This window comes from Bos indicus x Bos taurus, chromosome 23, assembly GCF_003369695.1.
Source record: "Bos indicus x Bos taurus breed Angus x Brahman F1 hybrid chromosome 23, Bos_hybrid_MaternalHap_v2.0, whole genome shotgun sequence".
Taxonomy (NCBI): domain Eukaryota; kingdom Metazoa; phylum Chordata; class Mammalia; order Artiodactyla; family Bovidae; genus Bos; species Bos indicus x Bos taurus.
The window spans coordinates 40713286-40729081 of record NC_040098.1 but is presented as its reverse complement, the minus strand read 5'-3'; the positions used below and the strand labels follow the sequence as shown (position 1 = coordinate 40729081).

At 43.1% G+C, this 15796-nt stretch overlaps 1 protein-coding gene across 10 annotated transcripts in view; it reads right to left on the bottom strand.

Annotated features, from left to right (window-relative positions):
- Positions 1-338: 338 nt before the first annotated feature.
- Positions 339-15796, bottom strand: part of KIF13A (kinesin family member 13A) — a 202790-nt gene continuing 187332 nt past the window's right edge. For 3 of the 10 annotated variants that reach the window (XM_027525247.1, XM_027525248.1, XM_027525251.1), the window contains 7 exons: positions 15205-15252; positions 14097-14202; positions 12547-12698; positions 11930-12034; positions 11544-11585; positions 4626-5417; positions 339-1904 (listed from right to left, as the gene is read on the bottom strand). In XM_027525247.1, coding sequence (XP_027381048.1) covers positions 1884-1904; positions 4626-5417; positions 11544-11585; positions 11930-12034; positions 12547-12698; positions 14097-14202; positions 15205-15252 — 1266 coding nt within the window. In that variant the 3' untranslated portion in view covers positions 339-1883. Of the gene's footprint in view, positions 1905-4625; positions 5418-11543; positions 11586-11929; positions 12035-12546; positions 12699-14096; positions 14203-15204; positions 15253-15796 lie in introns of those variants that run through there. The other 7 variants (XM_027525252.1, XM_027525254.1, XM_027525255.1 and 4 more) reach the window with 4 other exon arrangements.

Sequence of the window (15796 nt, the reverse complement as noted above, 5' to 3'; positions counted from 1 at the left end):
AGGCTTGTCCCTCAACGCCACATCATCAGACAGAGCACCAGGAGATGCTGCTGGAAGCGTGGGTTGATTCCTGGCTTTGCCACTTGCCCCTGTCACCAATCGTTGTACTTCTGTTTTCCTTTCGTCCAACACTTAATAACAGCAGAACCCATGGCATCCGCTGCTGTGAGGATTAAGCAAGATAAACATCAAAAGGTGGGAATAGTGCCTAGTACATAGTAAACCCTCAATGAATGTTTGCTGTTACTATTATTTAAGCCACAGGGACTTGCATACAAACAAATTTGGAAAATTGATCTGAAACTAGTGGCAGTGTTATTAAAGACAAACAATGGATGTTTTAAAATCAGAATTAGACAGTCTGTATTCTAAAACACACACACGCACACACAATCTGTACCAATTAAATACAATAAAGTTGAAAGGGGATATAAATTACAGTCTTTCTCTTTTTAAACAGTCAATAGGAAAATACTACAGTCAGCTCACTATACACAAAAATCATGAACAGCAGCTTCGCATTAAAATCTCCAATATCTTACTCATTCACGGATGCTACGAACTTCAAGGGAAAAGGTACAGCAGGCTGTACGCCCTCGCTCGCTCCCACGACACATTTATTGCTGTACATCTGGACCAACTGTACAAGCATCTACACAATAGGTACAGAGAGTACTTTTGTAAAAACTTCCACACACATAATTCTTCAGAGTCTCCACCGGTAAAAGAATTTTACCGATGAAGACACACAGCAGGGCCATCTGTCTTCAACCATCTCCTGCGAACACTGTGAAGCGGGCACCTGTGGACTTCACAGCTCCTGTCATCCCTTTAGCGTCTTCCAGAAATGAAATAAAACTACGGCAGAACCACACCACAACAAAAACCTACCAACCCCAAACAAAACCACAAAGAGACGAAAACCCCCCCAACCCCACTCTTGGTTTGTCCCTGTGTTTTCTGTAATACTGCTGTCTGCATCCCACCTGCCTGGCTGGGCTGAGGGACAGGGAAGACTGGGATCAGAGCCCCAGTCACTGTCAATGGTTCCCGGACCACATCAAGTCAGCAGGCGGCGGACCAGGTGGAAGACCAAAGAACGGAGCCGTGAGATTTTTCAGTGTGCTTAGGAAACACGACAGAGAACGGCAGCACGTGGCCTGGGAGCCACAGGGCATATGGCACCGAACTTGCAGTCAAACACGTATGTACACATAAAACAAGAGTGGACAGCAAAAACATTCAGTCTTAGCTAAGTTCTTTGGTTATAAAGAACGGCATTCTGTAACCCCTGCTGCAGAGAGGGATTTGCAACCTCATTCTCAGGCAAGACCATCTCTTTCATCTGCTTGTGTTCTGAGAGATCGCCCGAGCTGCTTTGTAAGAAAGTCCAGTACCTTACGATTTTCTACAAACTACTTTTATCCATTTCAGTGTGTAGTCCTGTCTCTCCAGACATACTATAGATATACATTTCATATACATAATATATATTATTTATAAAAAAAAAATTAGAGCATTGACTCCAGATTCTACAGTAAGAACTGATTAAAATTGTACAAGAATAAAGTCTGGTTGACTCTGTGGAGGTTTCTACACCGTGGGGGTGTGTAGTGAGTGCAAACAAAAATACTGTCACTTTGTGAAGCCAGGATTTTCGGTTCTCTGGAAGGAAGCAGAGGCTGCCGAGTCGCCCGAGTGACCAAGTGCCGCTTCTCCCGGCTCGGGAGGGGAGAGGGGAGGAGGTGGCCCCGGAAGCCGCGGCTTCTCTGTGCTGGTGTGAGGTCCGGCTGAGCTGCAGCGTGCTTGATAGATGGGCTGGTGCTCTGGGAGGCGACCGGAGCAGAGATGCTGTGGCCTTCGGAGGAAGTGCTCACTGCCTCTCACCGAGCAGTGCCGCTCCCCTGGAACGCAAAGGCGGGTGAGTGCAAGCTCCCGTCCCCACCTGCCCTCCCCACCCACGGGGACCACCCCCCATGAGGGGCTCTTCCTAGAGGAAACCACAGGATCCAGTTTACTGTGGAATCCAGTTCTGGAGCTTACACTGTACCAGAAGACTCAAGCTCCAAGGTGAAACTTCTAGGAAAAGTAATGACCGCAAGACCCAAAGTGAGAGTGAAAAACACGTCACTCCTGGGTCCACACTTGAAGTCAGACCAGGGTGAGCACAAAAGTCAACCTGAGGACTTCAACAGTCCTCAGGTTTTAACACAGTTAAAACTGTGTTTTAATGAGAAACAACTGATTAAAACCAAAATAATGAAAATACTAAAGCAATTAAAAAAAAAAGATAAAACTCACCATAGTTCCAACAGTACCCTGATGCAATAACTATTTTTGTAAATTTCACTTTTAAACCAAGACCTTTGACAGGGGACCTTTGACAGGGACACGCTATTCTGGAGCAGAATTCAGGCACTGCTCCCATTACTGGCTTCTAAATAATCGAGGCAACAAAACAAGAAATGGGGGGTGAGAGGGGTGCAGTCCCCTTCCGTCTTCTCTGGGCCATGCCTCAAACAGTGCGGCCCTCAGACAGCCTACCCCATTTTCCTCCAGCAGAGGGTTTGTGAAAAGCTTATCCCTCCCCCAACCTGGTACTGAAGCACAATCTGAGGTGTGCAGGGCAGCCACAAATGGGAATCTGTATTTGTTTTTTTTTGCTGCTGTTATAATTTTATTCACACGTTTATTTTTGGCTGTGCTGGGTCTCCGTTGCTGTGTGGGCTTTTCCCGAGTTGCCGCAGGTGAGAGTCACCCTCCAGTCGTGGCGTCTGGGCTTCCCGTGGTGGTGGCTTCTCTCCTCGCAGAGCACGGGCTCTAGCACACTTGGGCTGCAGCGCTCTTGGCTCCTGGGCTCTAGAGCACAGGCTCAATAGTTGTGACACACGAGCTTAGCTGCCCCGCGGCATGTGGCATCTTTCCGGGCCAGGAATCAAACCCGTGACCCCTGCACTGGCAGGTGGACTCTCTACCACTAAGTCACCAGGGAATACTTAGTCGCACAGTCACGTCCAACTCTCTGTAATCCCGTGGACGGTAGCCTGCCCGGCTCCTCTGTCCATGGAACTCTCCAGGCAAGGATACTAGAGTGGGTTGCCATTCTCTTCTCCGGAGGATCTTCCCGACCCAGGGATTGAACCTGGGTCTCCTGCATTGCAGGCAGATTCTTTACCAACGGAGCCACCAGGGAAGACCCTGGGAATCTGTATTTTTAAGAAGTATCTTTTCCCTACAACCCCCAGTGGGTCTATTGTGCATTTAGGTTTGAGAAGCACTGTTCCAGACTGAAAAATTAACCCCCGGACCACATTCTTCCTGGACTTCTTGGAAAAAGGACTGAAAAGCTGATGTACCAGCAAAGCAGATTCTGCTTTCAGTGTAAAAGGAAGCTGAAGACTTTGAAACAAATGAATGTTTACCTTGTTAGAAAAGTAATGAGTGACTTTATGCTTATGTTGGGCAAAGAAGTCTTTTTTGAGTTGTAAAAGAGAGCACTCTTGGGTATTTGCAGTTTATTTATGAATACGCTATATATTTGACCACATACTGAAATTTTAAGGGCTAATTCGGAAAACTTGGCGGGGGGGCAGGGAATAGCACCAAACTGGGTTGTTTTGCTTCCTCCACAAAACAGAGAGACTGAAGGGCATCCCGATCATCTTTGCCTTCACCAGCGCCATTGTAGTTCTGTCAGCTCTTTGCTTTGTTAAGCCTGGTGCTCCCATACCCTTTACACAGCTGTGGCTGGGGTCTGGGACCAAAATGATAGTCCTCAGAAGCACATCACCTCTTATTTGCGTAATTCACTGGTTTCCTTGGGAATATTAGCAAGACCCCATTTTTTTTGTTCCACTATTAAAACCAGCCTGGGTAACTTCCAAAGCCCAAACTTTAATTTCTCAGGGAACCCATCTCTGTTTCTCCAACGCATTTCTTATCCAATGGGCACCAAATGTCTATATTCTATCAAATCTGTGAGGCATACCTTCCCCCTGCCTGCGCTTTATAACTCTGAAACTCCTGATATGATTTTAATTGGAAGTATTTTTTTTCTTAATGATACATAAAATAATGGTGTATCTTGGGACTTCCCTGGCAGTCCAGTGGTTTAAGACTCTGTACTTCCAGTGCAGGGGGCGTGGGTTCGATCCCTGGTTGGGAAACTAAGATACCACATGTCTCACGGTTTAGCAAAAAAAAAAAAAAGTGTACCTAATAAAAGAAATCACTGGTTTGATGAAATCTACCATATTTCATATCAGAATCCTTTGAGATAGCCAGGAATTAAACATCTCAGGGAATGAATATGAGATCAATCCTTATCCATGTGAATGCTTAATTCAACAGGAACCTATATGCCAGGTAAAAAAGCCATGGGTCCTATGTAAGTCATAGTTCTTCTCTGAAACTAAGAAAGTAGACTTACAGACTTGTTCCCCCATAGCCAGCTAGCTGGGCAGCATGTAAGCATGGTCCAAGAGGGCTCATCTACCCTGTCAGAAACACCTGGATGAATCTCTCCTATTAAGTCACTGTGAGGAAGGGCCTCTGGGGGTTGGGGCATAGTTAGCGGTCATCACTGATACCACCAAACCCAAAGGACCACCCCTGGAATTTATCACCTGGTCATTCTCTGCCGAGGAACACAGCTGGCCAGGGTCCTGTGGCCCATGTGAGAAACTCCTACTGTCCGCTGTATTTGGTAGGTTCCTCCTACTTGAAAGTTCTCCAGCAGAAGAATCCGTCAAACCATCAAAATCTTTCCCATCTGACACACCCATAAACTCTGTGAAAGAGTGATCCTCGAGGATGTTTGTGGTGTGTTCCACGGTCACCTCCCTGGGGCAGAATTCCCTGGCCGGCTGGCCGTTTTTGCTGGAGCAGGCATCCTGCTCTGAACACGAGCTGGTCCTACAGAGGGTTCTGGAGTTTTTCTCCGGGATACTGGGGGACAATGGGCTCCCTTTGGCTAAGGCACTGTTTTCCTTGAGTGGCACCACGGTCATCTTATCCTTTCCCAAGCCTCTTTCTAGTTCTGTCAACTCTTTGTTTGAAGATGGTCTGAAATCCTGCCCAAGGGACGGTCCGGGATGCTCGCTGGAATCTGTGTCCTTCGTTGGAAGGGCCAACTGATCTGAGCTGTCACTGGAAGGGACCACCATGTCGGACAGGGTGGCGTTGGAGGCACTGTGGGAAAAGTAGCCGCTGGTGATGCTGCTGGTGGTGGGGCTGCGGGACACCTCCTTCTCTAGGACCTTTGAGTTCGTCAGATCGCCTTTAGAAGAAAACCACTCTCTGTTCTCCAAGCTGGCATTGTAAACGCTGAAGTCAGCGAACTCCACAGGTACATAAGGCTGTGAACTTATCAGCTTCCGGCTGAGACCTTCTAGATCATTTTCCTCCTCCTCAGAGTCCTATAAAAACAAACCAAAAGTCAGCCATGAGCTCCTTATAGCGACTGGATGGTTGAGACAAGTTTTAAATACTTTAGTGTTAAAGACACTTGCCTTCACAGGTTTAGGATTTTTTCTTTTTCCTTCCTGAGTTTGGTTAAATCCCATCACCTATTTGTGGACACAGGTACCTTATCCTCAGAGATCTATGAGCATGAAACTCTTACCATTCAGGATGAAGGAGATTTATTTCTTTGGTGCTCACTCAATGCTGATAATTAGAAACCTTTCCTGCTTTAAGGGCAAGGATGGAAGGAAGTGCAGTGGACTTCTGATTAGTTTCTCATGATTAGTTTCCAGTTGGAGGTTTTCCCTTTTCTAATTAAATGAGCAGAGGGACTGCCAGAGGCAGGGAAGAGCTGCTGTTTTATTCTTACAATCCTCACCTTGGGGAACAACATACAGAAAAATAAGATGATTTGCAAATGGTTTCTAGGCTATATTATGAGAAGGAAAAGCAGGAAATAAAGACCCCCACGATAGCAAAAGGGCAAAGAACACAATTTCAACAGCCATTCTCAGTATACCACCAAACACCGTAAGTCTATAAAATACTAAATCTGACAGTGACTGTTTTCCAGGGTTTTTGAGAAGCAGGGATAGAGCCTTTGACTACAAGATGAGGAAGACAGTAAGAATTATATGAAAATCTCCTTTGTCAAACAGCTTTAGGATTCTGTTCATAAAGGTTGGTAAATACGCAAGAGTAGGTATTATCAACTTCCAGTCTCTCTTCCCAAGTGAACGATTCTTTTATATTAGGTGGAAAACAATGTAGAACACTTTTCAAATAAAAAATAATATTCCTATCTCATTGTTGTTCAGTCGCTAAGTCGTGTCCAACTCTTTGCGACCCCATGGACTGCATGCAGCATGTCAGGCTTCCCTCTCCTCTACTATCTCCCAGAGTTTGCTCAAGTTCACATCCATTGAGTCAGTGATGCCATCTAACCATCTCCTCCTCTGTCGCCATCTTCTCCTTTTGTCTATTACTATTTAGTCATTTCTAACTAACCTTATAAACATCTGGTGACACAGCAAGTATTCCTTTTCTCTTCTAAAATGTGACTTTCGTTCAACAAATATTCATTAAGCATCCTCTCTGTGCCAGTTGTTGTCCTAAGAACCAGGAATACCAATGCTGAGCGAAGACAGGTATGGCCCCTGCCCTTGGGGAGTTACAGCAGTGGGCCCTTGCTCTTAGGACGCCCCTGGACACTGCTGGGTGGATGACATTCCACTCAGTATAACAACAGGGTGACTGTAAAGACCTGAAAACATTACCCTTATTCATTTCAAGAGAGCGAAGAGGTTGGGGAGAGAGAAGGATGGGGAGGGGAGGAAGAACACACTCCACAGATACGGCAGATGGAATTCACAAATGAACATAAATTTCATCCACTGAATTTCACAGCAACATTCCCTATCTCACAAGATGCTAAATACCTAAAAAATAGCTTACTGTGTTTTAATGCTTCTTAGATTTTAAAACAGCCTGAATATAAATGATTTAAAAGTATCACTAGTCTTCATTCCTTGGCTGTTAATCAGAGGTGACTATTACGTATCAGTGATAAAATTCCAGAAATTAGCAAACCAAATTTTTGGCAATACTAACCTTGCTATCTTATTTTTAACTACATTTTAATTGAGTATTAACAGCACTGTTTCAATGGGGGGTGGGGTAGAGCGTTCTGTCCCTGGGGGCTAGGGGGAAACGTTTGTAAAAAAGGGCACAAATTGGACAGAACTGTCTGAATCTGTACCTTTCGCTCTATTTTCTAGATTCTCTACTTGACTTGATTCCCAGATGGCTCAGTGGTAAAGAATCTGCCTGTCAATGCAGGAGACACAAGGGATGAGGGTTCTATTGCTGTGTTGGGAAGATCTTCTGGGGTAGGAAATGGCAACTCACTCCAGTATTCTTGCCTGGAAAATCCCACGGACAGAGGAGCCTGGAGGGCTACAGTCCATGGGGCCACAAAGAGTCGGACATGACTGAGCAACTGAGCTCACACACTACTAAACTTGTTCAGATTCCAAATTGGATTTCAAGTGTTTGTTTCTCTTATAATTCCTTCTAATTGAAGCTGGCAAAGAAGTGTAATCCCCAAGCCCAAGAGTACATGATGCAATTGATTACTAAAAAGTTAGTTGTTGCAATGAAAACCAAATTTGAAGATGAGAATTGAATAATCTGGGTCCCTTTTTATGCTTGAAGCTATTTCTTCTGAACGATGAGGAAAGGTCAACCTAAAATATAACTTTGCTGAGTGAAATATTCAATCACAAATTTAATGTGTGGAAGTAGGTATACATATATTAAAATCAGAAAGATAAACGATTTAGAACAACCTTAGTAAGACTGAAGGGTCTACAAAAACAAACAGGGATCAGGACAAAGTTAGGCACTGGGGGTGGGGTTGGGAGTTGGGGAGTGACCTAAAGAGAAAGGCTAAAGGAATAGGAACACCTAGTTCCAGAAAAAATACAAGTGAGTAGAGATTAATAATTTTCAACATGTAAAAGGAGACGGAAAGTTTATGAAGTTATGGCTTCCAAGGAGAAAAGAGGACATAAGTGGCTTAAACTGCATTTTAAAGGAATTGGGTTAGACAGACTTTTTTTTGGCAGTATCTCTTCACTCTGTATATTTTATTAAATTTTAAATGGAAGCATAGTTGATTTTGGGCTTCCCTGGTGGCTCAGAGGTTAAAGCATCTGCCTCCAATGCAGGAGGCCGGGGTTCGATCCCTGGGTCGGGAAGATCCCCTGGAGAAGAAAATGGTAACCCACTCCAGTATTCTTGCCTGGAGAATCCCACGGACAGAGAAGCCTGGTAGGCTACAATCCACAGGGTTGCAAAGAGTCGGACACGACTGAGCGACCTCACTTTCACTTTCATAGTTGATTTACAATGTTGTAGTTTCTGTTGTACAACAGAGTGAATCGGTTATACATACATACATACACACATATATATATACACACACATTCTTTTTTATATTCTTTTCTATGATAGGTTATCACAAGGTACTGAATATATTCCCTGTGCTATATAGTAGGACTTTGTTGCTTATCCATTTTACATATTAGAAACATTTTATGCCAGATATATTATTTATCATTTTGCCTTAAAGGAGACTAAACTAAGCACCTCCCTACTATGTCCTGAGGACAGAGTGAAAACTCATCCTAAAAGTAGGACACTTCTCTATGGCTACAATGTTCGTGATTTGATTTTTTGAGATTCAGTTTGTGCAGCTGATATTTACCTCTAGACAAAACACCTTGATTTTAAGGAGGGATCAAAACTCACATCAAAGCAGGGACCTTCTGTAAGGACCTTCCCCGATTAAAGTCATTTTCACTCCCATTCTCATCGGATATCCATCAGAGAGATGGTCTCTGTTTTCAGAAAGACTCCATCCACCAAGGGGCCCTAGTACTTCTGTCCATGGTACTAAAGGAAGGGTGGACCCTTTGAAGAAACAGCAGCAGCAGGGCGATGAAACTGCCCTGTGACGGGAGCCCCGGGAGTCACTGGGGTCAGCCCCATTCTAATGATGGACGGGGCTTTTGTTCACATGTTCTCGTTTCCTGTGAGACCTTGGGCGAATCACTCAACAAGTCTCGCGTTTCTTCCTCTGTAAGAGGAGAGACCAAAGCCATACACTGTCTGTGCAGGACCCAGGAGAGGGAGAGTTGACTTTGTGCTCTTCTGTCTGCTTCGTGACTTTAAAACAGAGACTGCCAAGGCCCACTGTTACTTTATCTTAGTCATGGAAGACACAGAGTGCATGTGTCTATCTTCCCAGGCTGATGAGACAACAAAACATTGCTTGAAGAATCAAGCACGGCTATATTTACTGTATTTTATGTGAAAGGAAAGGTTACTTTGGTAATTGGATGGGCTGAAAAATAAAAGGAACAATGTCCTGACGTTGCTTCTCAAACATGATTTCAAACTCCTTTGATCAGAATGAACCACTGATTTGCTCTCTACTTTTCCAACAGTGGAAAAGGAAAGAAAGTAAATAGGAACTCAGGAAGGAAGCAGTTTATATCCACTGATAAGAGGAGAAATAAAATGAAAGCTTCCCAAAGAAAGCAAGTAGTACCCTTAAAATCTACTGAAACACCCCGGAAGAGCTGCTATCTGAAATAAATTAAACGGTTCAATAGTTTCAGAGATGAAAAGTGTGTGGTGAGCCAGATTTCTAAGAAAGTACATGCAAGTCTCTCAAGTAAGACCCCAGCAAGAAAAATGGCTCCACTGAACCCTGATTAGTAGGTTTCATGGTGTGTCTGATCACAGAGAATCTAACTGCTGATCAGAACTTCTTGGATCAAGAAAATCTGGTTCTATCCTACTCTCTGTTAGCTAACAGTTCTGAGATGGGTTTTATTTTAAAATAATAAAAGGAAAGTGAAGAAAATAACTACGAAGCAAATTGTGAACTGTGAGACTATCTGCAGGGCAGCCCGGAAGGGCCATCCAGCAATTTCTTGATGGTGTGTTCTACCAAAACGTATGGTTCAAATAGGTTACAACATAGTACCCATGCACCATACAGATGGGTGCCATGTCAACAAACAGATAGTCAGCCAGCCAGAGAACTGAAGGAGTAACAAAATTAGACCCTGGTTCCTTTAACCTGGGCCCTCCCAGGTGGCACAGTGGTAAAGAATCCACCTGCCAATGCAGGAGATGCAGGTTTGATCCCTCGGTCGGGAACATCCCCTGGAGAAGGAAATGGCAACCTGCTGCAGTATTCTTGCCTGGAGAATCCCATGGGCAGAGAAACCTGTTGGGTTACAGTCTATGGCATTGCAAAGAGTCAGACACAACTGAGTGACTAAGCACACACACACACACACACTCTTTGGCCCATGCTGCTACTGCTGCTGCTAAGTTGCTTCAGTCGTGTCCGACTCTGTGCAACCCCATAGACAGCAGCCCACCAGGCTCCCCCGTCCCTGGGATTCTCCAGGCAAGAACACTGGAGTGGGTTGCCATTTCCTTCTCCAGTGCATGAAAGTGAAAAGTCAAAGTGAAGTCATTCAGTCGTGTCCGACTCTTAGCGATCCCATGGACTACGGCCTACCAGGCTCCTCCGCCCATGGGATTTTCCAGGCAAGAGTGCTGGAGTGGGGTGCCATTGCCTTCTCCTTGGCCCATGCTGCAGCCCTTATCAATTAAGCAGGGGGAAGTCAAGTGCGTGACTGGAGAGCTCACTAACATCAGGGGAGACAAGGAGCAGCTGTCGGCGTGCATGCTCTTCTCCAGCAGGGATTAGGGAGGGGAAGAGAGAGAGAGATGGAATGGGACAATGGTGCCTTTTCTTCTTTCCTCAATGGACATGCGGAATGAGCAGCTCATTTCTCATGATCCCCGAGCGCTCCAAGCATGCAGGAGCCTGGCTTGCTGCACATCCAGGGGGAGGTTCTAGTTACCATCACACCATGTGCATCAGCAGCATTTTCTAGAATCTAGAGGTTCAAACAAAAGACCCCACGCTGATGACACTCTGGAATGAATCTGACATGGCATAGCCAGGGAAGGCCAGGGCCCACCCTGCAGAGCCGATCACATGCAGATGAGAGCAGCAAGCAGACCCCTCCTGCTCCAAGCTGCCTCCCGTTTTCAAAGCCTGGGAAACCACAGGAGAATGAAAGCTGAGACACAGAATCTGAGAATTCTCCCCAGGCCCCAGAACATACACTTCCGTTTTTAAATTAAGGTAGCGTTTATGATCTCCAGTGCCTCGTATGTAGTGTTTTAAAAAAACATTTCTCAAATTTGAAATGTGAAAACCGAGCGCTAGGGAATGAGGTTTTTCAGGTAGAGTTTCAACCTACCCGTGGTAAAAACAGAGACGCCATCCTGAAAGCAAGACTGACACCAACAGAGCTGGAATCTATTTTGCCAGCAAAGGTAAAGAGGCTACCTGAGAGGTCCAGATGATGGGGATGGCCAGCGATGGATGGCGGAGCAGCTACAAACTACAGGATAATCTTGGCAACAGCATCAGGCAACACAAGAAAAGCTACCGCACACCCACACCTAAATGCACGATTACTTACTCCAAGTAAGTGCAATTCCTCAAGGTAGATTAACTTCAGAATCTGGGCAACGTGTACAGGCTCATTAGAAAGATTCAATATTAGTTCAAGTTATTGTTACACATTTGAAAGACTAGAATCATTAAAGGTGCCTTTTTCTTTCTAAGCAAATTTATACTAAGCAAAATAATAATAAATCAGTAAATGGAACACAGAAAAATCACAGGTCACGGCCACATTCATGCAAAATTTCATTACTGATGGTCACATGTGTAAGAAGAAGAAAAAAAAAAAAAGCCAAGACTCAATACATCTCTTAATTTCTTCTAAAGTATTTGGATGATTGTCTGTGAAAGGGCCTTAAACCCACCACCAGGCAATAGGACAGAAATGGTTCCAGGACTTACAATCTTCTTCTCACGTTTGCTATTGAGTTCTACTGGCATGCTGCTGCCATTGCTTCCCGAGGGCACAATGCAGCCAGGATTATGTGCCTGAGATGGAGACATGCTCTGCAAAGGTTAAGACACACAGATGCATCACACAGGAGACGGCGATGGCCGAGATACACCTTAAGTACGTACGTGCATGTTAGAAAAGCAACGCAAACCCTTGTATTACGTGTGAGTAGTGCAGCCAACAGCTCTGCAGGCTTGAGGTCAGCTACTGATGAAATCTCCCAAGACTACACAGATTCTATGCAAACAGTGTAACTGGATTTATCACATTAAAAAAAAAGCCTTTTCTATAGGCAAAACACCGAGGGAACACCTCTTTCTCATTTGAAATACTCTGAAAAAAGCTATAAGCACAAGGAAAATAATAGCAATAACAACAAACAAGAAATTCTACCATGACCCTGTGTGCTTGAGAAAGAGGTTATTTATTCCTGAACAGGATCCATGGAGCGATAACCCATACATGCCAACCTGTGGCATCTGACTGTGTTAATGCAAAGCGTTACTTCTGCAGGGCACAGCGTGTCCATTCTATTGTACACGGTACAGACAAGTCAAGCATTTACCTCCTGGCTTAGAAGAGGCCTTGCTTCAAGCGCTATCCTTTTCTTATGCTCCTCTTTTACAGGCATTAGGGGCTTGAAAAACTTTGGTGGCTGAGGAGAGAATGCTTTGAAAGGGCTGACTGTTAAGGCATGAGGATTCTCTGATGTACAACCTGGGGAAGACAAAAGGCACGGGTTTACAGGCACAGAGCACTTTAACCAACCCACAGGGAGCGAGGCAGGGACGGAGCCAGAAGGAATATCTGGCGGAACAAAAGAATTAATGTGTGAATGCAGTTGACCTTGAACATCGCGGGTCTGAACTGCTTGGGTCCACTCACACATGGATTTTTTTTCATTAAATGTACAGTCGGCCCTCAACAGCCTCAGGGTTTTGCCTCCAAGGATTACGGAGGACTGACTATGGGACTTGTATGCAGGGGCTCCGGGAACCAGTGGCCCTCAGATACCGAGTGATGGCTATATTTGGTCGAGCATTAAAACAGGTCGGCAAGAATGGAGATGTATCTACAAAGTTAAAAAGAATCGTCATAGGCCTGGACAGCAGCAAAAAAATCAGAAACCAAATTTTCTACCTTCTTGTCAAGATCCAGCTTGAGCATCACTTCACAGACCAATTTCAACTCACGCTGATTTTCTATTTCTCTGAATTCTCAGAGCCCGTATTATCTGTAAATGCATTTTGGCACTTTCTGATTTACTGGCTTATTTTCTACATATCTCATTTTCACAGCTGGATTTTAAGATCTTGGCATCTTTTGGTTTCTGTCCCTGCATAAGGCAAGGAGAGGCTCAATCTTAACTCAGTGACTGAATACTTTAAAGTTCTCTCGCAAGCCACTGTTCCCTCAAGCCACCCTGCCCCATGTGACTAAGGAAGGACAAATCCTCGTTTCTTGCTTTTACTCATTTTTTACTTTTTGGGGCCTCTACTTCTCCTTCTATATTTTTCTCTTCAATTCACTGGTACAAAGGAACATAGTAGGTAAAATATAAGGTGTAGGTAAGGTAATAGAGCGGACTGACAAATTCTAAGAATGCTATTCCTTTCAGGGCACTAGGAAATTACATATTTAGGCAATAATGTTGTCACTGACCAAATTCATTTCTGGTATCATTTTTTAAATTTCCTTAGGAGTCAGAGACATGTTCTCTTAAAAACGTACTTTGATTTGAGCACAAAACCATGATGGAAGTGGACATGCTTTTGGTAAAGAATGAAATCTAACCATAATGTAATAATAAGATTTGTATGTGTCTCAAAACTGATTTCAAAATCAGGAAATGATACATGAAATGTGACTTGAAAACTATAAGTGCTACACAAAAAGCCTATTATTAATTGGATGATATAATGGATACAAAGAAAAGAAAATCAAATAAGTGAGCAGGATATGTTCTATCCAAGAAGACACTTTTGGATCATCTAGCAAACTAGAATTTCAGCTTTCTGTCTTATTAAAGCCATCTAGAAAAGAACCTTACCCCCCGCCCCACGCCTTTCCTAAGAAATTATAAACAGGTAACACAGAAAAAAATCTCACCACTACCTTCTTTACTCCTTCGAGGTGAATCCCTAGGCAAAGTTCCATAACACGATACATCCTGGTAACTCGGGCTGTAGTCAGACATGTCTAACTGGTTCTCTGGCCAACCCTACAAGGTATAAACACGGGTTAACTGTAATTACGTTCCTCTAAAATGAGAAAAGAAGCCTGATTGGAGTTTTTTCCTATTTCTTTTTATGGCAGTATGTGCTCTTCTTTTTTTAAATTATAAAATAGATCTAACATGTAGAAAAGTACTGAATGATATGACAAGTGCTATCGTAACCAAGTGAAGAAATGTTGATAGTTTATTCTATTTGTTCAGGATTTAATAAAATCATTACAGATTTAGTGAAATCCTCTTTTGGACCCCTACAGGGCTCATTAAAGCTCCACTTTTATAAATCTGTTATGTACCCAAGATGACCAGATAATTTAAAGATCAACCTACAACACCTGAGAGTGAAACAGTTCCACTGATAATTTTTCTAGGTGGCAGGCATAAGCTTGGATTGCCCCAGGCAAATTAGGTGGTATGGTTACTCTGTATATACTTGATATGTAAAACTTCCAAGCTGGCAAAGACATTGGTATACTAAAGGGGGAAACCTCCTTTTTATCATATACACTTAGCTAATCTCACTTCAGCTTCTCAGGAAATGTCATCTCTAAGGACTAGATTTTAAAATGCTTGAAGGCATAATCTGTTTTGATATTTTCTGAATCTATAGTCCCCAAAATAATAATTTACATATAAATAAGATAATGCTGTACAATATCCTTAATTTCAAGTTCCTAATTTTCCCCATTTGAAATAATTTTGATTTTGCTATGGTGGATGTAGTCATTTAGAGTTAGATCCATAAACACATATTTATTTGATTATGTATGCAATGATCCTGATATGGAACATATCATGCTAAGTAACACTGTAATCCTCAGAGTGCATAGCAATTTCACATCAAGTACTTGAACTTGGAAATGGACACGTGGAGACAATGATCTGCATCAGGTTAAGGTGGGAAGTTCAGAGATTTAAAAAACACCAAGATAACCTAAATTTCCAGACTTAGATCCCATTAATAACCTGGCCATGCCCACAGGCACATACCTTATCATCATCGTCAAAGCCAGAAAGGTCTGGTCGACTGGAAGAGACCTGTAAGAGATGAATGGTTTCATCAGTGTGGTTTATACATTTAACATAACTAACAAATAAAATATCACACATACAGTTGAAGGTTGTATGACCTTCTCCTTCCCCTCATTCTTTCTCCTAATATTTATTATTTCCTTATTTATTTGAATTTATCATAATTGTGCTGTAATATTTATCATTACCTTTTAAAAAGTATTCAGATTTTCTTTTTCTAACTTAAAATTTTTTATCCATAAATATTTCTCTATGACTCTCTAGAAGATAAGGAATTCCTATTCTCTTTGTGAAACCATAATACCATTATTGCATCTCAAAAGATTCAGCAATTCCTAAATAGTATCAGATATCCCAGTAGTGGTTAAATGTCTATAAACACTATCAGAGCTAATTCTGAGTCAGGATCAAAGCATACCATCCACTGCAACTGGATGATATACATCATAAGTCTTTCTTAATTTATGAGTTTTCCTTTTTTACCCCCTAATAATAGCTATAGTGCTCTCATTTTTTCTACCATCTAGCATTCTGCAATACAAATGAAATA